The 25,504-nt window shown below is 41.2% G+C and overlaps 1 protein-coding gene across 1 annotated transcript in view; it reads right to left on the reverse strand.

The window, feature by feature from the left end:
• The window catches only part of LOC122541429 (carnitine O-acetyltransferase-like), a 46,040-nt gene extending 22,163 nt beyond the window's left edge, over positions 1-23,877 (reverse strand). The window contains exons 1-6 of the mRNA XM_043678194.2: positions 23,424-23,877; positions 18,734-19,009; positions 17,631-17,749; positions 14,596-14,649; positions 8,907-9,072; positions 2,687-2,861 (exon numbers count right to left, since the gene is read on the reverse strand). Of these exons, the coding sequence (XP_043534129.1) occupies positions 2,687-2,861; positions 8,907-9,072; positions 14,596-14,649; positions 17,631-17,749; positions 18,734-19,009; positions 23,424-23,453 (820 nt within the window). The 5' untranslated portion in view covers positions 23,454-23,877. The remainder of the gene's footprint in view (positions 1-2,686; positions 2,862-8,906; positions 9,073-14,595; positions 14,650-17,630; positions 17,750-18,733; positions 19,010-23,423) is intronic.
• Between the last annotated feature and the right edge of the window lie 1,627 nt (positions 23,878-25,504).

The following is a 25,504-nucleotide window of genomic DNA, read 5'->3' on the forward strand; positions in this document are numbered from 1 at the left end:
CATGGATGGTGTGTACTGCAAATTTATTTCTATGTCTGTCTCTTTCCCAATATCCTTATCAAATAATAATCTGCCCTCGGCATTGAAACATTCAATTGACCTCATGGGGTGTGGCGATGTAATATGGCTTTCTTAGGAAAAGATTTGCCAATTTCCATTTCCACATGCCTTTCTAAGAAGTGTGTCTTGATTTCTTCCTGAATGACCAAGCCCTCATTTTAAAAGTTGCGCTTCCTTGTTCCAAATCTATTACTGGTAAGTAAATTCTCTAGGACTACTCTTTACATAAATAAATATATATAAATAAACAGTATCTAATACAAGGTACTGTAATATAAAGGCTTTGTATTGAATACATAGTAATTCTGTGTCTGAATGAAATGTTCACATTTTCCTACAGCCCTGTTCTTACAAGTGACCCCAGTGCAATTCTCCTGGCCTACACATCTTTGGACTGTGGGAGGAAACCCATGCAGACATGGGGAGAATGTTGCCCGACAGTTGCCCGAGGCTGGAATTGAATCTAGGACCCTGGTACTGTGAGGCAGCAGTGCTAACCACTGTGCCACCCCGGTGAGAAAAGGAGATTGAGAGGAGATTTGATCATGGTCAAAACAAAGTAGATAGACAGAAAATGTTCCAATTGTCAGAAGGATCAAGAACCAGAAGACATCAAATTAAAGTGATGAGTGGCAAACAAACTAAAGGCAAAATAAATAAAACATTGGTCAGAGCATTGAGTATCGGAGGTGGGAGGTTATGTTGCAGCTGTAAGGAGCATTGGTTAGGACACTTTTAGAATATTGCATGCAATCCTGGTCTCCCTGCTTTGGGAAGGATGTTGTGAAACTTGAAAGGGTTCAGAAAAGATTTACAAGGATGTTGCCAGGTTGGAGGTTTTGAGATATTGGGAGAGGCTGAATAGGCTGGAGCTGTTTTCCCTGGAGCGTTGGAGACTGAGGGCTGACCTTATAGAGGTTAAGAAAATCATGAGGGGCATGGATAGGATAAATAGACAAGGGCTTTTCCCTGGGGTAGGGGAGTCCAGAATTAGACAGCATAGATTTAGGGTGAGAAGGGGGAAGATTTAAAAGGGACATTAGGGGCAACTTTTTATTGGAACAGGTGGTGTGTGTATGGAATGAGCTGCCAGAGGAAGTGGAGGAGGCTGGTACAATTACAACATTTAAAAGGCATCTGGATGGTTATGTTAATAGGAAGGGGTTAGAGAAATTCAACTGTGAATTTCAGAAGGGAATTGTATAAACAGTTAAAAGTTTGTGAGAAGATTTGTAGCTTGGGTGCTCATTGTTGTGGTTCTGTTCGCCGAGCTGGGAATTTGTGTTGCAGACGTTTTGTCCACACTACCACACTACCACACTACCATACATCAAGAGCATTTCCAAACTGACAGCCAGACTACTGCGACCACTAGGACTCATAACAGCACACAAACCAACAGCCACTCTCAGACAACAACTGACCAGAATGAAGGACCCGATACCCAACATGAGCAAAACCAATGTAGTGTACAAAATCCCATGCAAGGACTGCACAAAACACTACATAGGACAAACAGGAAGACAGCTAACGATCCACATCCATGAACATCAACTAGCCATGAAACGACACGACCAGCTATCCACAGATGACAAGCAATATGGATTCGACTGGAACAACACTACTATTATATAGGACAAGCCAAACAAAGAACAGCCAGGGAATTCCTAGAGGCATGGCACTCATCCACAGATTCAATCGGCACTCATCCACAGATTCAATCAATAAGCACATCAATCTGGACCCAATATACCGGCCACTGCAGCGGACAGCTGGAACTGACAACCGGAAGCGACAGATTCAAACCACTACAAATGCCGGAGGAAAGATCACAGAAGTGCTTCACAGGAGGCTCCCAAGTACTGAGGATGTCACCTAGACAGGGGACGAAATGTCTGCAACACAAATTCCCAGCTCGGCGAACAGAACCACAATAGACAGTTAAAGTTAGAACATTTGCAGGGCTACAGGGGTAGAGCAGAAGAGGGTGGGACAATTGATTTGCTTTTTCAGAGAACTGGCAGAGGTTCAAAAAGCAGAATGACCTCCTCCTTTTGTTGCTACCATTCTACAATTCAACCAGCAGAAGAACAACCACAAATTAGTAACAACAGTGTATGTATATTTATAAAGTCTTTTCAAATTGTTGTAAACAATATTCAGATATTAGATGTAAAATGAAATTACTTTGTGCTCCATACATAATGATGAATTTTCAGAAAAGGTGAGCAGTAATATATTTTTCTTGTCACAGTTTTCCACCCTGTCTTTAAAAACTGGGTCTCCTTAAATTGGATAACGCTCCCTGACAGGACAGGTTGGATGTCCTAAACCTTCTTTATGGGCACAGCTAGTCCATCCCTGCTTTGCCTTTTGGTAGAAGACATTGAGTTAACGTGTTTACATTCAGTTACATTTACCTAACACCAACACATCCCTCACTGAATGGTACATATGACTAAACTGAATCAGCCTTAAAGAACTCTGGGATGAGTTAAGTTTTGGATCTTTTCTAGAAAACAAAATTGAAGCGAAACATTGTAACAACAATCAGCAGCTTTTTAGAATGTAGCCTGAAAACCAAACAGGTTTATGCTCTCTCCAACCCTGCATTGTTTGACTCTACCTTTCATGAGGGTATTGTAGGCCTGTCCCCAGGTGTTCCTATGGTCACTCGTTAACACACCCAATGGCTCCTTATCTGTTTTCCACGACAGATTCCTGATTCGCTGCAGTTGCATGTGAATCTGATCCACAGTTAGAGGGGAGCCATCACTGTTATAGACATCCAGGTGAAAGAACTGGAGAAAAAGTTTGCGTAAGTGAGAGAAGTGGTGACCATCAACAAAAACAGTGGAATGCAAACACTTGTATTGTTACAAAGCCTAGGAAAAACTAATAAACCTCACATAAATACACTGTAACACAGGCTGGGATAACCAGTAAACTCCACAAAATTACACTGTAATACAGGAACAACCCTTTGTTATAATCCCAGCTGATGTTACTTCAAGTTAGAATGCAAACCAAAATCTGACTTGATCTATCATATTACTGTTTCATTTACTGGAAATGTGTTGCTGGAAAAGCGCAGCAGGTCAGGCAGCATCCAGGGAACAGGAGAATCGACGTTTCGGGCATAAGCCCTTCTTCAGGAAGAAGGGCTTATGCCCGAAACGTCAATTCTCCTGTTCCCTGGATGCTGCCTGACCTGCTGCGCTTTTCCAGCAACACATTTCCAGCTCTGATCTCCAGCATCTGCAGACCTCACTTTCTCCTACTGTTTCATTTAACATGGTGGTCTATCATCAAACACAAACATGCAATGCTACAGATTTGGTTTTAAAATCAGAAGTTCATTATGCAGAAGAAATAAGATAAAATAGAATAAACCAAATTGTTTGCATATCACACAAATTTGAAATATTTTGAAATAAAAATACAGTTCCATCTATCCCAATGCCATCACTTTGCAGTTTTCAACACTAGAGGGAGTGTTCCCTCCTCCATTATATCGACAGGGTTTTTTTTTTACAAATCTCAGTCTTGATAGCCTCTTCCTTGATTTTTGACACACCCAAACTTGGACTTTCCCACCTTCAAATACTCCCTTCAGGGTTATAATCAAAAACTACTGTCCAGGAACTCAAAACCCTTACTAAATTTGATCAATTTCTTAACTGTTTATTTCTCCGGCTGAAACTGCTCTAATATTTATCTCTGAAGACTTTTGTGAACTAAAACCAAAAGTTTTCAAATCAATGGGATTTTCTCCTCAGCAAAAACAAATTCTGACTGTTTAAAATCAAAAGCAAGTTAATGCTTTTCAATGTTTCTTCTGTCTGCTCACTAATCTCTCAAGCTAGAAATAAATTCCCATTATCAATTCAGAAAACACTGTTTCTCCGTCTTTCATAAAGTTTGTAAAAGAATTATGGCTCCAGAAATACTCCAAATTAATCATTAAACTCTCACAGACCAAAGCCCACATGGCACGAGTACAAAACCCAAACGTTATATTTAAATCATTTACCTCACATCACAACTGTTAGAATTACACTGTAGGAACTACAGGTAAGACCACTGAGTATCAGCAGTAAGAATCCTGTGGACAAAGAAGAATCCACCAAGGCCCAACAAATTACACTGCAATAGTCTCAGAAAATCCAATAAATCATTAGGATTACACTGCAATGCAGAATAACCAATAACTTATACAGTATTACACTGTATTAAATTGTGAGAATAATCAAAAAACCTCTAAGCAACATAGTAGCACTGCCTTAGAACTATTAATAAGGCCCACGGACTTACAACGTATAAAAAGCCTCAAAATAACATAGGATCTGGGGACAAGAGTAGATCATTTTGCACTTTGAGTTTGCTCCATTATTCAAAAAGATCATGAATGATCTGGGTATGCTTTCACCTTTCCTGTTTCCTTAAACCCTTGGATATTGAAAATCGATCTAAATCAGACTTGAATAAATTTAAAGACCAGGCCTTCACTAGTTACTGGGGAAGGGAACTGCACATAATGCTGACCCACAGAGCTGTAATAATACTTCCCTTCTTTTATATGCTGGACTCCTTGCTCCAAAAAACAACATTCCATTTACCTTCCTAATCACATGTTAACATTACATGCTAATGTCATGTGATTCAAGCACCAGAACTCAAGATCCAAATTTTGCAACCTCTCTCCATTTAGTTTTATACTGATTTTCTATTCTTCTCACCAAAGTGAACATATTCACATTTACTGATGTTTAACTTCACTTCATCTGCCAATTTTTTGTCCACTTGCTCAATGTGTTTCCATCCCTTTGTAGACTTCCTGCCTCTTCTTGACCACATACAACCTATTTTGGTCATCAACAAATTTAACTCCATACATGTGATGCTCTTCTCCAAATCATTGTTATACATTGTAAATAACAAACAACTAGCATTGATCCTTGTGGCACTCGATTAACAGCCTACCATCCTGAAAAAGACCCATTTATCCCTTCTCTCTACTTTGCGTTAACTGATCAATTCTTTAATCAATGCTAACATGTTAACTTTACATACTAACTTGTGCTACATGTTCTTATCTTTTGCAGTAACTTCCGTTGTGGCATTTTATCAAGTGCTTTTTGAAAATCTAAGTACACCATAATGACCAGCTAGCTCCTTTCTACTTGCTGTGGCAAGCATCATCAGAAAGATGCAAATAGATTAGTTAAATATGATTTTGTTTTCACAAAACCACGATTATTATGCCTGATCAAATTGTGACTTTCTAAGTTAGCAGATATAACCAGCTTAATTTTAGCTTCTAGCACTTTCCTGTGACAGATGCTGGGCTAACTGACAAAAGCTTCAAGCTTTCTGTTTCCCTTCCTTCTTCAATAAATGTGTTCCATCTTCGATTTTTCATCCCTTGGAACCTTTCCAGATTCTAAGGAATTTTGGAAGTTTATAACTGAGTGCCTACTGTCTGGGCCACCATTTCTTTACTGACCTTAGGATTTGGCTATACATTCCCGGCAACTTGTCAGCCATTAGCTCTAATCGTTTTTAGCACCTTTTCATTGGTGATGTTGATTGGTTTAAATTCATTTTTAATTATCATTAGGAAGATTTTCAAGTCTTCTATCATAAGACAGATACAAAGTACCTATTCAAAGCCATGACTATTTATTTGTTTTTATCCTCAATTCTTCACACTAACTTCCCAGAAGACTAATATTAGCTTTTGATACTCTTTTTCTATTCAAATGCTTGCAGAAACTCTTACTATTGGTTTTCATATTACAAATTAGCTTCCTCTCATACTTACTGCCTCTATCTTTTAAACCCATATTTGTTGATTCATAAAGTCTGCCTAATCTGATCAATTGCTCACCTTTGAAGATTTGGACAATGTTTCTTTAAAGTTAATGCTACCGTTGGGTACCATATTTGGCCACAGTTGATGCATCTTTCTCAATGAGCTTTTTTTTCTCTTTGCGAGAAAAATCTTTGCTGAGCATTACTAAATATGCCGTTAAGAGTCCGACACTGTAACTCAACTGTATCTTTTAACCAAATTTCCTCGTCCGTTTTAGATATCTGTATCTTAATGTCCTTATAATTACCTTTAATCAAGTTTAAAATACCAGTTGTGGATACACACTGTTCACTTTCAAATGGAACATGTAATTCAATCATGCCTTGATTTCTGTCACCTCGAGGATTCTTTACCCTGTGAGGTTAATCATTAATCTTGGGGACAGTAAGGACTGCAGATGCTGGAAGTCAGAGTCGATAAAATGTGGAGCTGGGAAGGCGCAGCTGGAAAGACAGTATCAGACGAGCAGGAAAGTTGAAGTTTTAGGTCGGACTCTTCATCAGGACTGGTTACTAATTATTAATCTTGTCTTGTTACACATTCCCAGGTTTGGGACAGCTTCTTTCTTGTTGGCACTGGATCATCCTACTCTAAAATAATTCCAAAAACACACTATAAACAAGACTTTTCTTTCCTAAGATATTTCTCTTAAGAGTGCTTTAGGGAACATCTCCGGGACACCCACACCAATCAACTACACCGCCCCACGGCCCAACATTTCAACTCCCCCTCCCACTCTGCCGAGGACATGGGGGTCCTGGGCCTCCTTCACCGCCGCTCCCTCACCACCCGACGCCTGGGAGGAAGAACACCTCATCTTTCACCTCGGAACACTTCAACCCCAAGACATCAATGTGGACTTCACCGGTTTCCTCATTTCCCCTCCTCTCACCTTACCTCAGTTCCAGCCTTCCAGCTCAGCATCGCCCTCATGACCTGTCCTACCAATCTCCCTTCCCACCTATCCGCTCCACCCTCCCCTCTGACCTATCACCTTCATCTCCACCCCCATCCACCTACTGTACTTTTTGCTACCTTCTCCTCATCTCCACCCCCCATCCCATTTATCTCTCCACCCTGGAGGCTCCCTGAATCCATTCCTGACGAAACGTCGATTTTCCTGCTCCTCGGATGCTGCCTGACCTGCTGTGCTTTTCCAGCACCACTCTAATCTAGACTCTGGTTTCCAGCATCTGCAGTCCTCACTTTTGTCTATGTCTCTGGAATGTCTATCAGACCGTACATATTTATTTATATTTGTGCTCAGACTTCATCTATTTTGTTACAAATGATGCAAACATTCAGGTACAGACTCCAACATCCACAATACTTTGCTTTTATTACAGTGTTCTCACATCACACTTAATTCCTCAAGAACTGAAAACAGATAACAATATTCTTGGGTTAATATAGGGTTCTTGTACTAAATTTATACGTTTGCCTGTTTGTATCATGTTGCTTTAACCTAGACGTGTTTCTGCTCGAATATACCTGTAACTATATTCTACCCTGAGATAATTTTATGAATTTGTAAACTCCTATAGCTGGCATTACTGAACACGTTCCTTTAATGAGCTGAAATCTCTCCCAGTTGAAGTTTTAGCCCAACAAGTTCAACTGAACCTTGCTGAGGAGGGAAGGTTAAAGATAGTAGACCATAGACAGTAGAGAGCTTGGGAAGAATTACTACCATTTAAAATGTAAAACCCATCGATTCTGTTGTACTTAAAACATCTTCCGAGGGCCCTAAAATGTTATTTGTTCCTCCTTAAAAAGGAGAAAGATATTTATAAAGCAACATTCCCAATCAAGTAGGTGCAAATTACTGCTGGAACCTGCACTGAAAACAAAAATGCCGGGGGCGGGGAGGGGAAGAGAGAGAGAGAGAGAGAGAGAGAGAGAGAGAGAGAGAGGACACAATAACAGGGAATGTAACAAACAAAGCTAAAAGAAAGGGAAGGAATGGGTTCACAATTTGAAGGCGTTAAAGTCAATACTGAACCCAGAAGGTTGAAGATGACACGTTTCTCCGCAAGTTTTCACTATGATTCATTGGAGCATTGCATCAAGCCGAGGACAGACAAGTGGGCAAGCGAGCAGGACGTTGTGTCAAATAACTTTAGGGCTTGAGTTCCCCCATGTCCTTACCCCAAACCACCCCAATACATCAGGTCGTGTTGTCACATAGTCTGCTATTACACACCACCCATTGTTAGCTACTAACAGTCCCCATTAATAGTTATTCACCCTCCGAGCCAGATCATTATCCACTCCTTTGTCTGTTCAATTGTTCTGTCTCTTGTGGGCTCTATCCTCATCTATCATTTCCTACTTAGCCCCTTCCCCCACCCTATCTTTTGCATATAAACCAATATTTTCCTTGCTATGATCAGTTTTGAAGAAGGGTCACCTGACCTGAAATATTAACTTTAATTTCTCTCCACAGATGCTGCCAAACCTGCTGAGCTTTTCAAGCAAGTTCTGTTTTTGTTTCTGATTTACAGCTTCTGCAGTTCTTTTGGTTTTTATTGAGCTTTGCAGTGTTGTGTTAAAGTTGAATAGCTGATACTTATTCCACTCTCACATGGAGAATGGTCACTGAGATATCACGTTGGAGGATGAATGGGAGGAAGATAAAATCCTTTCACTAATGTAAGCACTTTGTCATCGCTATACAACAAAAAAAGGAGACATGCATATTTATCATCCATTTTGTAAACTTCAGACATCTGAAAGCACTAAACAGTCAATTTTGAGGTGCAATAAAATTTGTAATTCTGTATAAGACAAGATGCACAAATGTCATTGTGGTTGTGGCAGAAGTCTGTACGTATGCTTTTAGTTGAGGGATAAATATTGTAAAAGAATGCACTTTTATACACTAATAAATAAGACATTGGTGATAAGGATGGTTAGTTTCAGACAAGATTTGTATTACATTAGTATTTGTCTTGACATTCTCGGACTTTACCTGAAAATTGCGAACAACTGTGATATGAGTTGGTGGGCTCCTGGTGAAGCCATAGTTTATCAAAGTGTCATGTTTGGGTCCTGGGATGCGGCAAGATGACATGATTCTGGGGTACAGATCCATACAGAGGGGTTTGCCTCTTATATACTCAGTTTGAAGAGTTTTTCTAAAAACAAAAAGATGGAGTTCATAGAGACAGCAGCAAATTGAAACAGCTTGCAATAACAACCCAATAAACATGAGCTGTAAGACCATAAGAAAAAGGAAAATGAATAGGCCAAGAAGTTCCAAAGACTCTCAACCCTGAAGGAAGAAATACCTCATCGTCTCAATCTTAAGTCAGCATCCCCTTTATTCTGAGACTATGCCCTCTGGTCCTAGGCTCTCCCATGACAGAAAATATTCTCTCAGCATTTACCTTGTCAAGCCCCTCAAGAATTCTATATGTTTAAATGAAATAACTCTCATTCCTCTTAACTCCAATGAGTTTGCCTTTGCTCTGAATTAACCTTTGCTCTGAAGACAATCTGTCCATTCTGCGATCTTCCAAGTGAACCTGCTCTGAGCTGCCTCCAATGTAGTGGGAAAAAGAATAATTTTTAAGAAAAAATAGATGAACAGTAGACTCTCAGACTACCATCCGTCTCAGAGAATCCAACATGTTTACATTGATCATTGTGACAAAAGGCAAACTACATATTATTACCTGGGATTTGGATTTTAAAATGGAGACAGATAAACTCATAAATCATGCAGCATGGAAACAGGTCCTTTGGTCCAACCAGTCCATGCCAAACATAATTCCAAACTATATTAGTCCGACCTGCCTCCTCCTGGCCCATATCCTTCCAAACCTTTCCTATTCATCTACTTATCCAAATGCCTTTAAACGTCGTAATTGTATCCACATCCACCACTTCCTCAGGAAGTTCATTTCACACAGGAACCACCCTCCATGTAAAACATTTGCTGCTCATGTCTTGTTTAAATCTCTCTCCCCTCACCATAAAAATGTGTCCTCTAGCCTTGAAATCCCCCATCCTAGAGAAAAGACAACTACCATTAATTCTATCTATACCTCTCATTATTTTATAAACTTCTATCAGGTCACCTCTCAACCTCCTACACTCCAGGGAAAAATGTCCCAGCCAATGCAGCCTTTCTTTATAACTCAAACCTTCCATATCTGGCAACTTCCTGGTGGATTTTGTCAAGTTTTGTTGAGATGTTTCGAATAAAAGGGTTAGAAAGTCATTTAAAACATTGACCAAAATACATAATGTTCAAGAAAGTAAGTCTCTTCAGTCATGTTCTTGCCCAGATGCCAATAGCATTAACAAATTAATGCTTAAACTGCTGTGTTTACAAATGACCAGATACCATTAGTTTAGCTTTTGACTTCTGTTCAGTTAAAAAAAAATCAGAAATTCAGGCCAGAAAGGAGAACAAATTTCACCCTTGCAGAAAGTCATGTTTTTCAGACCAGTTGTGGGGAACCAGCCACCCTAGCTGAGTAAAATAAAACAAAGAACTGTGTATTCTGGAGATAGAGTCATAGAATCATACAGCACAGAAACAAACCCTTTGGTCCAACTCGTCTGCACTGACCAGACATCCCAAGTTTACGTGATCCCATTTTCCAGCATTTGGCCCATATCCCTCAAATCCTCCCTATTCATACGTTCATCCAGATGCTTGTTTAATGTTGTAATTGTACCCAGCTCCACCACCTCCTCTGGCAGCTTGTTCCATATGCTCACAGTCCTCTGCATGAAAAAGTTACCACTCAGGTCCTTTTTAAATCTTTCCCCTCAGCTTAAATTTACAAAAACATTGCCAGAGTTGGAGGATTTGAGCTTTCAGGAAAGACTAAGCTGGAGCTACTATCTCTGGAACGTCAGAGGTTGAGGGGGGGTTCTTGTCGAGATTTACAAAATCATGAGGGACATAGATAGGGTATATAGACAAGGTCTTTTCCCTGGGATGAGGGAGTCCAGAACTGGATGACATAGATTTAGAGTGAGAAGGGAAAGATTTAAAAGGGATCTAAGGGGCAACTTTTTCTTGCAGAGCGTGGTGCATGTATGGAGTGAGCTGCCAGAGGAAGTGGTGCAGGCTGGTATAATTACAACATTTAAAAGGCATCTGGTTGGGTAAATGAATAGGAAGGGTTTAGAGGGATATGGGCCAAATGCTGGCAAATGGGACTAGATTACTTTTGGATAGCTGGTTAGCATGGACAACTTTATGACTCGATCACTCTATAACCACATGAAGTGTTTTAATTTGTGAAATTTCGAAGCCAGGAGAGTTCATATACAAGTCATCAAGTGTTATAACCAAAAAAACTGCACCTTTGGAATGTAAAAGGTTCATACAAGCACACTGAAAGAAATTGTAAAATTGGCTCAACAGTTCAAGGAAAATAAGCTGGAAAACATGAGTTAAGTAAAACCTAAAGAGATTAAAAAAGGAGGGAAATTTCTATGGAAATGAGTATCTGTAAAAAGATGATGTTGGGAAACAGGTTGAAATTTTGTTTTGCTGTTTAAGATTTTTCTAACGTCCTATGTACATATGTTTATAATTTTCATTTTTTCTTTTTATGTATAAAAGAACATCTTTTAAAGACCATCTGCATCATTGTATGAGTATATTTCAATGAGTAACCACCACGTAACAAACTATAAAACTTAAATATATGATCGATTGAGCCAGGTTTCATTCAGGATCTGACTTGTCCAGCATTACCATCAGCTGCAATCAGAACCACAGAGAGACCCATGTGAAGGGAACGTGTAGGAATACGATGGTACTAAATGTAGCTAAACTGCTGCCCAAGCTACGATTCAGGATCTGGACAGAGGCTTAAAATAATTGGCAAAGAACCAAGGAAGTTAATCCTTTTAATGCTGTGAACTGTGATGATCTGGAAAATGCTCCTGTAAGGATGATACAGGCATTTTTAGAAATATCTCTGAAATAAAAACTTCTTAAATACTTGATTCAGGAAATAAATTCTCAGGTCATGGGGGAGTGGGTCAAATCAGATTGCTTCCTCAAAGCACCACCTTCCGTACACTATTACATGGATTGTACGCTTCATTGACTGAGCCAGCATTTACTGCCCATCTCTTGGAGAAGAGGGTGGTGACTTGACTTCTTAAACCATTGTAGCCTACTTGGTGTAGGTAGACCAACAACGCCATTCTGAAAGGAGTTTCAGAATTTCGATTCAGTGACTCTGAAAAGATGATAATATATTTCCAAGTTAAGAAGGAGGGGAACCTGCAGCTTATGGTGTTCTAATGTCTCCGCTACCCTTTCTTGATGGAAATGGTGATGAGTTAGAAGGTGTCCTGGTGAATTTCTGAAGTACATCTTGTAGCTAGTACACATTGAAGCTATTGAGCATTGGTGGTGAGGGAGTCAATTTCTGTGGATGGGTGGCAATCAAGCAGGCTGCCTTGTCCTGGATGGTGTCAAGCCTCTTGAGTGTTGTTGAAGCTGCACTTAACCAGGCAAGTGGGGAATATTCCATCACACTCCTAAACATGTGCCTCATAGACAGAGAACAAGAAGTTAGGAGTAGGATGCGCTGTAACCTCTGATCTAGCTCTCATAGCCATCGTATTCATATGGCTAGGCCAGTTCAGTTTCCAATCAATGTTGCTAGTTGGGTATTCAGTATTCAGATGCTAACATCATTAAAGGTCAAGTGGTTATGTTGGAGATGGTCATTTCTTTGTTACTCGCCACTTGTCATCCCGAACATGGCTATTGTTCAGATTTTGCTGCAGTTGCATCTCAACTCTTCCAGTATCTGAGGAATTGTGGATGGTGCTGAACGTTGTCCAATTGTCAGCTAACATCTCCGCCTCTAACCTTGTGACCAAAGGAATGGCTTAATGAAGCAACTGAAGATGGTTGTGCAAGGGACACTATACTGAGGAACTTCTGAAAAAATGTCATTTGAGCTGAGCAGTGATAAAAGAAGAACAATCACAACCACTTTCCTTTGTGTCAGGTACACGCTTTTGCTATTATGCCAGTTTTTTGTTTGCCTTCACCACAGTCAAAGTGTCCTTCTCAAAATCACAACTGATATGATGCAATGTTATTCCAATGGAGTATAATCATCTGAGCAGCTTGACTGAACTAATCACTTGGCTCACTGTGTAAGAAATATTTTCCTTTCCTCCTTTTGGTTCTTTTACAAATTGTGTCCTTTGATCACTGATCTCTTCTGGAAATGTGTTGCTGGAAAAGCGCAGCAGGTCAGGCAGCATCCAGGGAACAGGAGAATCGACGTTTCGGGCATAAGCCCTTCTTCAGGAATGGGGAAAGTTTGTCCAGCAGGCTAAGATAAAAGGTAGGGAGGAGGGACTTGGGGGAGGGGCGTCGGAAATGTGATAGGTGGAAAGAGGTCAAGGTGAGGGTGATAGGTCAGACTGGGGTGTGGGCGGAGAGGTTGGGAAGAAGATCTCAGGTTAGGAAGGCGGTGCTGAATTTGATGGATTTGACTGAGACAGGGTGGGGGGAGGGGAAATGAGGAAACTGGTGAAATCCTAGTTCATCCCTTGTGGTTGGAGGGTTCCTAGCCGGAAGATGAGGCGTTCTTCCTCCAACAAAACGACGGTTGGAGGAAGAACGCCTCATCTTCCGGCTAGGAACCCTCCAACCACAAGGGATGAACTCGGATTTCACCAGTTTCCTCATTTCCCCTCCCCCCACCCTGTCTCAGTCAAATCCATCAAATTCAGCACCGCCTTCCTAACCTGAGATCTTCTTCCCAACCTCTCCGCCCCCACCCAGTCTGACCTATCACCCTCACCTTGACCTCTTTCCACCTATCACATTTCTGACGCCCCTCCCCCAAGTCCCTCCTCCCTACCTTTTATCTTAGCCTGCTGGACAAACATTCCCCATTCCTGAAGAAGGGCTTATGCCCGAAACGTCGATTCTCCTGTTCCCTGGATGCTGCCTGACCTGCTGCGCTTTTCCAGCAACACATTTCCAGCTCTGATCTCCAGCATCTGCAGACCTCACTTTCTCCTCACTGATCTCTTGACAATGGAAATAGTTGTTGCTTATTTACATCATCAAAATATCTTTCGGAATCTCAGTTGTGATAGGTTTTGCACAATAGATCCTTTTTGTTTAAAATGTGTGTTTGACTTAGCCGCCTACATTCCCAGTTGGAGTTATTACCAAATGAGTCTTTTATCAGTAAACACAAAGAGAGTCAGATGGATAAAAGCAGAATGCGTGGCCTGAAAGGATGGGCGAAGCAAATGCCATCAGGGTTTTCAAAACACTATTGGTTTGCACATTTCACAATGTGAAAAGGGAAAAATTGATATAGCTAGGAGGACAGAATAGGGGACAGAGACAAATTAGACAGTTCCTTCAAATATCCAGCACAGACCTGATGGGATGAGCACTTTGCATCTGCGCTCTATCATTTAATATTCTAGGAAATCAATTGGTCAGGACCGAGTGCTACTCACACAATGCCTGACAATCCCACAATTCTTTCTTGAATTAAAATGATGAGTGGCTGTTATATAAATATGTTACACTGTACATTGGTCAGACATTTAATACATCACATTTTCCAGGAATCGCATATGAATTGATATCCATTGCCTTTTGGGAAACTCCAATGGAACTAGTTGGAAGAACTTGCCTGTCAACCTTAGACTTGAAGTCGAGCACTCCAGCAATTAGTTTAGCTGCAAACCTGAAGGAAGAAAGGAATTGCAGTAAGAAGAGGAAGTATTACAAAGTGGCTAAGTTACTCTGACATCAGACCAGGAAGGATTCAGAATTGCAACCCAAATACAACAAAGGAACATTCAATTATCAACTTATACACCTAAATATATCAACAAATGCAGAAGGTGAATTAGTGGCAAGGCTTCACAGAATATTTTCTTTATACATCGATAAAATAATGAGTGACAATAAGCGCTAATAAGCAGTTTAATTGCAATTGTAAGGGAGTGAGATTAAATTGTACCAAAGAAGCTAAAGTTTGGAAAATTATTGCTATTCTGGTTGTCATTTTACTATGAAAACAAGAACAAATTTACATTGTCTACAAGCATCGATCATTACGTCAACATAATGGTAGATTCGTCTTTTTGAGCTGAGAGGAGATTTCTTCATGAGGTGGTCCTGAATTTTGGGAATTCATTAATTTAGAAGACTGTGGATACCCAGTCTTTGATCAAATTCAAGACTAAATCTAAAAACCAAAGAACTGCGGATGCTGGAAATTAGTAACAAGAACAAAAATAGCTGGAAAAACTAAAGGGGTCTGGCAGCATCTGTGAAGAGGAAGCTAAATTAACATTTTGAGTCCAGTGACCCTTGTTCAGAACTGATTGTAGATGGGAAAAGGTTAGTATATATGCTAAAAAAGGCACGGAGCAAAAGGGAAGGGATAAATGATAGGTGAAGATGCAGCCTAGAGAGGAACAAAAACAGTTGGACAGACAAGAGAATGGTTAAAAGTCAGCCTGGGAGAATGAATAGCTGCTAAGGGAGATCATAACAAGTTGTTTGTGATAGCAGCCCATATGATGAGAATTCCTGGTGTGTGGGTGCTAAGGTAAGGACATGGCAGAAGGGACTCAAGCGCTAAAATTGTTCAACTTGATACTGAGTCCAGAGGGCTGCAGGATTCCCCAGTGGAAAGTGAAGTGTTATTTTTCCAGCTTGTGTTGAGCTTTGCAGGAGCACTGCAGCAAGCCTGAGACAGAGATGTTGGCCAGGGAACACGGTGGTGTGTTGAAATGGCAGGCAATCGGAAATTCAGGGTCATTTTTGCAAACAGCATGTAGGTGTTTCAGTCATCCAATCTCTACTTTTTCACCTCAATGCAGAGGAGACCATATTGTGAGAGGCAAATAAGACATTGAGTGAAGAGTCAAGAGTGGGGTGCTGGAAAAGCACAGCAGGTCAAGCAGCATCAGGAATTTGATGAAAGATTCTTGCCCGAAACATTGATTCTCCTGCTCCTCGGATGCTGTCTGACCTGCTGTGCTTTTCCAGCACTCCACTCTCGACCCTGATTTCCAGCATCTGCAGTCCTCACTTCCTCCTACATTGAGTGAAGTGCAGGAAGGTGTGTCTGGGGCCCTGGATAGTGAGGAGGGAGAATGTAAACGAGCAGGAGGGCTTTTGCCTGAAACGTCGATTTTACTGCTCCTCGGATGCTGCCTGAACTGCTGTGCTCTTCCAGCACCTCTAATCCAGAATCTGGTTTCCAGCATCTGCAGTCATTGTTTTTACCTAGGTGTCACACCTTGTATGGGAAGGTGCTGTGAGGGTGTGGAGAGATGTCGAGAGTGGTGGACCAGGATATCGCTAGAGGGAACAATTCCTGTGGGAATCTGACAAAGCGGAGGACGGTAGTAGCATCCTACCGGAGGTGGTGGAAACGGTAGCAAATGTTCTAAATAAACAGCTGAGGGCCCTGTCAATCACGGTGGTGGGGAATCCTCTGTTGAGGAAGAGGGTGGCCATTTTGGAGGCCTCCCCCTTGTTGAAGTTGGCATCATCAGATCGGATGTAACAGAGATGGAGGAACTGAGAGATGGACTATAGGAAGCAAGGTGCGAGGATGTATAGTCAAGGTAACTGTGGGAGTTGGTGGGTTTGTAGTAGTTAGTGGTGGGCAGAAATATCTTAGTTTTTATTCAGGCATTCAGAAACATAAGAATGCTTACACTCGTTTGAAACCTTCCCTCCCTCATCTTCTCTCTGACTCCATCCCCTCTCCCAACACACCTCCTGTTGTGTATTTATATCCCTCTGACCTTCGACTCTCTGATGCTGAATGTTCTATCCTCAGCAAAGATATCTGTTTAATTCTTATGCACTCCCACCTTAATGAATTTCAGATACAACATGACATTGAACTCTTCTTCCATCGCTGTTTTCTCCATGCCCATTTCTTTGGACAAGAGTCCTCTCCCTGTCCCATAGATCCCTTCACCTGCTTTCAATACCATCCCTCCACCGAGACCCCTCCCTTTGGCCTCTTACCTACTCTCAGCCTGAACATTGAGAACTGGTGACATGACACTGGTCACCTCAATATCTCTTACCTCCTGACCCATTCCAATCTCTTTCCCTCTGAACTCACTGCACTGCGTGATCTCAGATCCAACCCTGACTTTGTAATCAAACCTGTCAATAGATCTGTACTGGGGTTTCAACTTTTCAACCACATTTATTCCTAATGGATGAAGTGAAGAGAGTTGTATGATTGAATGTGCAGGCAACGCTAAGTCAGGAGGGACAGTATATTGTGCAAATGGAAGGCACTTATGGCACAGTGGTAATGCCTCATCTCTGAGCCAGTAGGCCTGAGTTCAAGACCGATCCACTAACATAAAATTAAAATACTTAAATGGTGCAAGTGGAGCAGCAAGTTGGAGTGATTTGAAAGCTGTGGTATTTAAAGGAGGTTCAATGTGAGCAGCTGAAATGTCATCCGCTTGGCACTCAAAAAAATGACAAAGTGATGAGATAGATATTTGGGAAGTCAAAGGAACAAATAAGGAAGCATCAACAAACAGGTTAAAAAAAAATGTTCAATGCTAATAATGTTGACCTTTGTCTCAATGAAGTGGGATGGATGAGGCTGCCAGGTAATGAGCTGCAAATGAAAGATGGGGCAACAGCCATGGTTTCAGTGGTGCCTTTTCCTACCTGAGCTGTCCTTTCCAATCATTGTAGTTCTGTTTGGGCAGCACTACAGCAGGATTCGAGTGAACAGCCAGCGGAAGTCGACATTCAAGATAAGCATTCTGGAGCCACCAGTCCGTGAGCTGAAATGGAAGAAAAGGAAATGACGGCAGAGATGACAAGAAAAGATACAGGCAAGAAATAAAAGACTGTGATATCCCAGTGTGAAGTGTGAAATGTTTGAACTACTAAGAAAGGGCCACACAAAAATAACTGTATTCAGGAAGGACTAAATGAGTGGTGCTAGACATGAGCACTGATGCTGTATTATAATTGCAAGAGGCAATTATTAATGTCAATCTTAACTTGTGTTAACAGGATTGATAATGATCTCTAAATAGGGTCATTAGCCAGGCACTGCTGGTGAACACTCACAGTGCAGGCTTCACCATGTTAAAGAAACTCACCCTTTTCAGATGGGATGCCATTTCTATATACAAGATTGAGCCGTGGGTTGTCATTTAGAGAGTGGAAACAATTGGAACATTCTCCCATCATTTCCAAAGGCCACACATGAGTATCTGGGTGAGTTTGTAGTTATTCCAATGAAGACTTTGAGGAACAGCAGGGCTCCTCCAGGGCCTCAAGAATCTGGGACATAGCCATCCTGGGACTCCTTCCAACCACCCAATGATTGCAAGATCCCATCAATAGCCATTAGTGCATTTAGATGGATGACATTTACGTATTAGATCCACTGGGATGACCACGCAGTGCTACTGCGAATGGATGGATGTTCCGTGGGAGTCCATTCAGTTATAGGACCCTCCTAGTGCCACACATACAAGACCATATTTACATGCAATGAAAGAGATGTTTTTGATTTGTGCATAGAGTCAAACTCCAATGTTTTTGTTTCCTTGATATGTTAGAGTACAGAACTGAACTGCATTTGTGATTATGTATATACATAACGATACTTTTTATGAATGAAGTATATTTTTCAAATAAAAAAATTCTAATTTCAACATGTCTCCCTTCCCCTGCCCACTTTCATTCTGAGTAGGAATGCTGCAAGGAATTGTAGGTAACTCCATAGTGTTTACTCTGGCAATCAGAACACTTACCCAGTTTTCAGTCCTTCTTGATCGCCTTTCCAGCCTGTCCTGTAGTTTTGATCCAATACTATAGGGTCTACTGAACTCTCTCACTATCTCTCTTGTCTGTTCCAGCTCTTCTGGGGTCACGAGAGGCTGCAGTGCGAGGAGGTAGCGTTCCAGTGTGTGTTTCAATGGAGGAACTGGCAGCTGAGGCAATGGACAGTAGGTTGAGAAAGGCCTTCCTGGAGGACACCAGACACCTGGTGACTTGATGAAGAATGTAGGTCGCCATACTCTGACCATCTAGGTAAAAGATAAAAAATGAAGATACTCAGGACTTGAACAGGGGCCAAATACTTTCTCTTCAATAACATGAACTTGCATAGAATTCTACAAAGGCAGTTTCAGCAAAGGAAGCATTTAGGATGAAATATTTACTGAATGTGAGTGAAGACAGTCATGTCACTGTAGAAAGCTGTGGGTCTTTTATCTAACTACTAGTTTAATGAGTGTACATTAATAAGTCACCCTTGTTCCAAATGAACTGCAAAAAGCAAACAGAGTGATGAAAGGGTGATTGTGTTACACTAATCTTTTATTGGTTAGTAAATGTGATTATAATCTAAAGCCTTTCCAAAAACACAAATTACACACTAATGTTTATTCTCAAAGATAACACCTCATTGTATTCTAAACTAGATTGGTATTATCACAGTAGCAAGCAGCAAACCAGGGTGAAGACATTATCTCCTTGGGCACCTTTCATCACAGATAAATGTTTAAAAACAATTCTCTCTGTTTCTCAGGTCTCTCTGGCCAGATAACTGCTGCCTTCAACTGATCACAAGGAGGTTCACATGAATAGGCCAGGAATTAACCCAGATAATCACATCTACTCAATGCTTCTTGACACAAAGCCCCGTAAAAAGAATTGACCTTGAACAAGTGTTGCAGACTGGCAGGTTCAGGACTACATGCTGAGGGAAGCACTAAAACTTGGGACAGCTGCTGCCAAGGCTGAGTGGGGAAACACTACTGTCTAAGTTCTTTCTGCCAAAATATAACTAAGGTCTGCTAGGTTTTGAGACAGTGGCTCAGTGGTTAGCACTGCTGCCTCAAAGTGCCAGAGTCCCAGGTTCGATTCCAATCTCGAGTGACTGTCTGTGTGGAGTTTGCACGACGTCCCAGTGTCTGCATGAGTTTCCTCCCACATTTCAAAAAATGTGCCATGCTGAATTGCCCATAGTGCTAGGAGCATACGTCAGGGGGAAATATCGGGAAGTGTGTCTGGGTGGGTTACTCTTTGGAGGGTCGGTTTGGGCTGAAGGGCCTGTTCCCATGCTGTAGGGAATCGATTAGCCTTCATGGGAGTGTAAATAATTTCTTTTCATGTTTAGAAAATGCTTTTTTCATTGCAACTAGATTGAAACTCTAATAAGGGTTGTCAAAATTCCACTGTTTCTCCTTTAAAATCTGTATTAAACTGTTTTGTACTTGTATTCTTATTGATAATGAAAAGCATATTTTTGAAATTTAAAAAATCTTGACGCCAAATCTGGAGACAGCAGATATCAAGAGACAATATGCTTTTGCAAAGTACTTCAGAGAAACACCAACGATAAAAGATTGGACACTGACTCCATTAAGTATGAAGTAGGAATTACTGCTACCTGGAGGAAGGGAATGGAGAGATGTGCTTGTTACTGATAAGACAAAATAAACTTGTATGTGTACAGCATCTCTAACATAGTAAAACAATCAAGCTGAATCATCAAAGTGCTAACAAACAGAATATGACATTAAGCAATGTAAGGAGATATTATACTGAGTGACAAAAGCATGATCTAAGAATTCATTTTTAAGGATCTGAAAGAGAGAAATGGGTTACAGAGGCAGACAGTAGTTGAAGCCATGACCAATGAGGAAACAGCTCATGTGGTGATATCCAAACTACTGAAAGATTTTCCTTGCAAGTAAACATTTACTTGTGGATGCATAACAAAGACTAGGAAACACTAGGTTAGCTGCTCATTTTCCCAGATGATTTTCTCATTTAGTTCTTCCATTCCTACATTTTTCTAGGTCTAATACATTTTTACTTCAGTCTGCTAATGCCCTGGTGACAAAAGCAAAAAATTGTGTGTCTCCAAGTCAGAAGGTTTGGGTTCATGTTCCACTCAAATGACATGAACACGCCAATACAGTGGGAGGGAGGAGTGCAATAAGTCTTTTTTTAAGATAAGAAATTGCATCAAAAGCCCTGCCTGCTCTCTCAAGGAAATGCAAAAGATCCTTTGGCATAATTCTAAAGAAGGATTGAGGAGTTATTCCAAATTACCTGGACCAATAAGATGAACTTGCCTTACTGAAAGAGAGTCAATCTGCTGATCATTATCACACTGGATTAGTATGCCACCTATTTTGCACAAACTCAGAAATTTCCAGTTAATAATGTGATCATTGCAGCCTAACACTTTGGAACATCACAAAGTCAGTGAAAGGTGCCATTTGAATGCTTCTTCCTCTGCCAGTGAGTAACCCAAGCTAAACTCTGCACATTACTGGAAATGCTTTTCTTTTTTAAAAGAAAATGGTGCCATGGGTCAACATTTATAATTAGGACCACTTAAACATTAGTATCTCTTACTGCCACAGGTCGCTATATTTCCTTTTTCAGAAGAAATGGGTGATGGCATGTGTGGTGAATCCGCTGTTATTTTAGAGACTAGGCCTATTGGTTTGCTCTTACGAGTCAGCAACCCCGAAAAGATTTACAAGGATGTTGCCAGGGTTGGAGGATTTGAGCTATAGAGAGAGGCTGAATAGGCTGGGGCAGTTTTCCCTGGAGAGTTGGAGATTGAGGGGTGACCTTGTAGAGGTTAAATAGACAAGGTCTTTTCCCTGGGGTGGGGGAAGTCCAGAATGAGAGGGCACAGGTTTAAGGTAAGAGGGGAAATACATAAAAGGAACTTAAGGGGCAACTTTTTCACACAGAGGGTGGTGCATGTATGAAATGAGCTGCCAGAGGAAGTGGTGGAGACTGGTACAATTACTGCATTTAAAAGGCATCTAGATGGTACATGAATAGGAAAGGGTTAAGAGGGATATGGTCCTAGCGTTTGCAATTGGGACTAGATTAGGTTAGGATAGCTCATCCGCGTAGACAAGTTGAACTGAAGGGTCTGTTTCCGTGCTGTACATCTCTATGATTCTAAGTGGTACTTCCAAACATGAGCTTTTATTACACCAGACTGATCTGGATTGATATCCTCTTTAACTCAGACATTAAGTTTCAAACCAAATCCCATTTATTCATGAAATGGAGGTGCCAGTTTTGGACTGGATTGGACAAGGTCAAAAATCACATGACACCAGTTTATAGTCTAATGGTTTATTTGAAAACACTAGCTTTCAGAGCGCTGTTTCTTCATCAGGTGTTAAAGATTTATCCTTCACCTACCTAAGCTTCAGTCCAGGAAAATTTCAATTTTAAAATTTTCATTATTTTTAAATGCCTCTCTGGCCTCAAATGCCCTGCCTCCATCATCTCCCCTGATTCTCTTCACCCCACTCTCCTCAGACCCTGGACTCTCCAGCACCCGTGATGTTAATCGCTTATCCAGTCAGTGCTGCCTCTGTGCATATCCTGGGCACCAAGCTCTGGAATTCTTCCCTCAACTTCTTTTCAAGACATGCAGCATTTCTTTTTCGAGCAAGCATTTTCTTACCCATACTAATATCAATTTATACGGCCCAGAGCAAATTGTGCCTGAGAACACCCCTATGAAGTACCATGGCTGCTTTATATAAATGCAAGTTGTGGTTTGTTCGAATGAAATAAACAACCAGGTCACTGTCTAGGTTATTCCCACACTTTCAATCAAGATGGGAGATTGGTGGAACACCGGTTACCCGACTGCAACTTGCACAGATTACATTTAAAATGATTTTCACCAAAACACAAAGCTGCCAAGCTTAATTCTCAGGCTAGGTTCTGAATGACAAAAAAAACTAATATCTGCGCCCTTTGGTTTAATGCCGATAAACTGCAGGTCAAAGCCAACAGGCCATTTTATGCAGTGACATGCAGGCAACACCTTGGAGGCGTGATCTCGCTGGGCAGGAAATGAAACACAAATTAACTGTTGTCAGCAGTTTGACACAAAAAAAAACAAAAATAAGTGTCCACACCTCTGCCTTAAGACAGTATTTGGAACGCGGAGAAATACCACGCCCCTCTAACATACTTCACTGACTATATAGTGTTTCGAGATCTTCCGAAAAGTGGCGGGTTCTTCCTTTCCCTTTTAATTTAATTTTAAAGCCTATTTCTGCATGTATGTATGGGCAGGTTAGATGAGGGCTTACTAATAAAATGCAACAACAAACACGGACTGCAATTGCTCTTTCGCGCTAGAGTCTCCAGCAATCCGCCAGAATGATGGGGGGGGGGGGGGGGGGGCTGCAAGTTACACTGGAGCTCAACAACAGGGCAGGCCAGAGTGACATTCAGCACGTGTGCAGTGCTCGCTGCTTGGTGCGATTTCAAGCGTGCAATAAACATCTACCAGCTATTACTGTACATGATAAACAAGCTATGGTTACAATGTATAAATCGTCACTTCCTCCTGTGTCTTCTTTTTCCCGAATAAATCCGATTTGTTTTGCTACAATGTAACAGGTCATGAGCGAATGAAACTGACGATTGGAAACTCACCAAGAGGCGCGTCGATGCCGTCAGCATCATGAAGATCCTTTGCTGAGAAGCATTTACTCCAATGTAGGAACTCGCCTGAGTTTTAAAAAAGGGAATTTTAAAAAAAATGCTCGGTTCGAGCTGTTCCAGCAGCTGTCAGGGCGTAAGGAAATGGCAAGAGTTTAGAGTTCACCAGAGCTCGCCTTACTTCCGTCTGCTTCCCGTGTCTTTCTACAGGCAAACTGAAAAGGATACGATCGAAACGTGCAGGGGTATCATCAGGTTATGGTGGCGTTTGAACATCTTCGTGTATTGATAATTATGAGAGAAAGCAGCTCGGAATGTCATTTATAAATAATTACATTGTTACAGGGAGAAATTGTTTTGAAACAACCCAAAACGATTGGGGTGTTTAAAACGATGCAGCATGGTGTTTTAAATCCCGTTATCATTTTGGTTTTGCTTGCAATATATTAGGTCCCGGTAAAAAGCGATTTAGTTATGTTGATAACACCCAATCATTAGTATATGGTGTAAAGGAAGGTTTTCCCTCGCTGTCGGAATGGTACAGTCTGGCATGCGAGGCGCTCTTAATATCAAATGTCAACAAAGCACAACGTGACCAAGGTCAGGCTAAGGGAATTTTTCTTTAGCAAAACATACGTTACAAAGAGACTCGGCGCAAGTGGAGAGGCGGCTGTTTGTTTACAGTATAACAAAGAAAAAAAATAAAACACTAGAAATGGAGGGACACTGGCAGGAAGCAAGTGGAACCTTAATAGATCCACGCGAAATATCTCTTGGAGGACCAGTGTTATCCCCAAGATATTAACCAGTCCTCAGCTGGGAGTGATTAAAGTGAGGAAGGGAATGGAGCTTTTCATCTGGTTGATAATGTTGACGCGAATGCTCCTATTGAAGTTCAGCATCTGTGTTCAAATTGTTTATTTACAAAATGTAATAGTGTACTCCCTTTTGATAAGGCATTTGAGACACAGCTGCCTTACACAGAGATCGAGGTGATCCTAAAATCAATAAATCAGATTGAAGCTCTGTGGCTCTTGTCTCATTCAGCCATGAACGGTAGTGGCAAGGGAAGAATGAGTGCGAGGCTTCACACATGTTTCTATCCACTCTGATCGAGAACTCAGCCAAGTGGATAATCTATCCTGGTCTCTTCCTGAGGCCGTCTCGTTTTACAAATGTCTTCAGCCAAATCGATTCACTCCATGCAACATCTCGAAAGAGCTGAAGACTCTGGATACAGCATGAGCTACTGAGGATAGCAGCAGTCCTGAAGAATTGCGCTGGTAAATTACTGCATCATTAGAGGGGCTGATCCCATATGGGTACAGAACTGGAACAATTTGAACAATTATTCAGGTCATCTATTGTCCACAGAAAGTTCAGTCTGGCCAAATACATAGAAAATAGAAACAGAGAAAGGAACGTGCAGGGGTATCATCAGGTTATGGTGGCGTTTGAACATCTTCGTGTATTGATAATTATGAGAGAAAGCAGCTCGGAGGAGTATGTCAATCAGCCTTTCAAGCCTATTCGGTCATTCAAAAGCTAATCATCCAGCTCAGTATCCTGATCCTGCTTTCTCCCCATATCCTTTGATCCTTTTAGCTCTAAGAACAATATCTAACTCCTTTTTTGGAAACATTCAGTGTTTCAGTCTCAATCACTTTCTGTGGCACAAGCTTGCCACCCTCTGGGTGAAGAAATACCTCCTCATCTCAGTCCTGAATGGCCTTCCTCATATCCTTAAGCTGTGACCCCTGATCCTGGACTCCCTGGTCATGAGGAGCACTTTGCCTGCATTTACCCGTTTAGTCATGTAGATTTTTATAGTTTTTCATGAACCCCCCATTCTATATTCCCATGACCATAGACCTAACCAATCCAGTTTCTCTTTGGAAGTCAGTCCCGCCATCTCAGGAACCTGTCTGCTGTTGACAGGACTTGCTTTGCCATTGTCATTTCTGGTGCCTAGGCCAATGTTGGATGAGCAGATGAGGTTTAATTTCTTTATTTAGGTTTTATAGCTGGATTTGGTATCACTCAATGGCATGGCAAATCATTTCAGTGAGCAGTTA

This window comes from Chiloscyllium plagiosum, unplaced genomic scaffold (genome assembly GCF_037043375.1).
Source record: "Chiloscyllium plagiosum isolate Xiang-an unplaced genomic scaffold, Cpla_swu_hap1 HiC_scaffold_35, whole genome shotgun sequence".
NCBI classification, from domain to species: Eukaryota; Metazoa; Chordata; class Chondrichthyes; order Orectolobiformes; family Hemiscylliidae; genus Chiloscyllium; species Chiloscyllium plagiosum.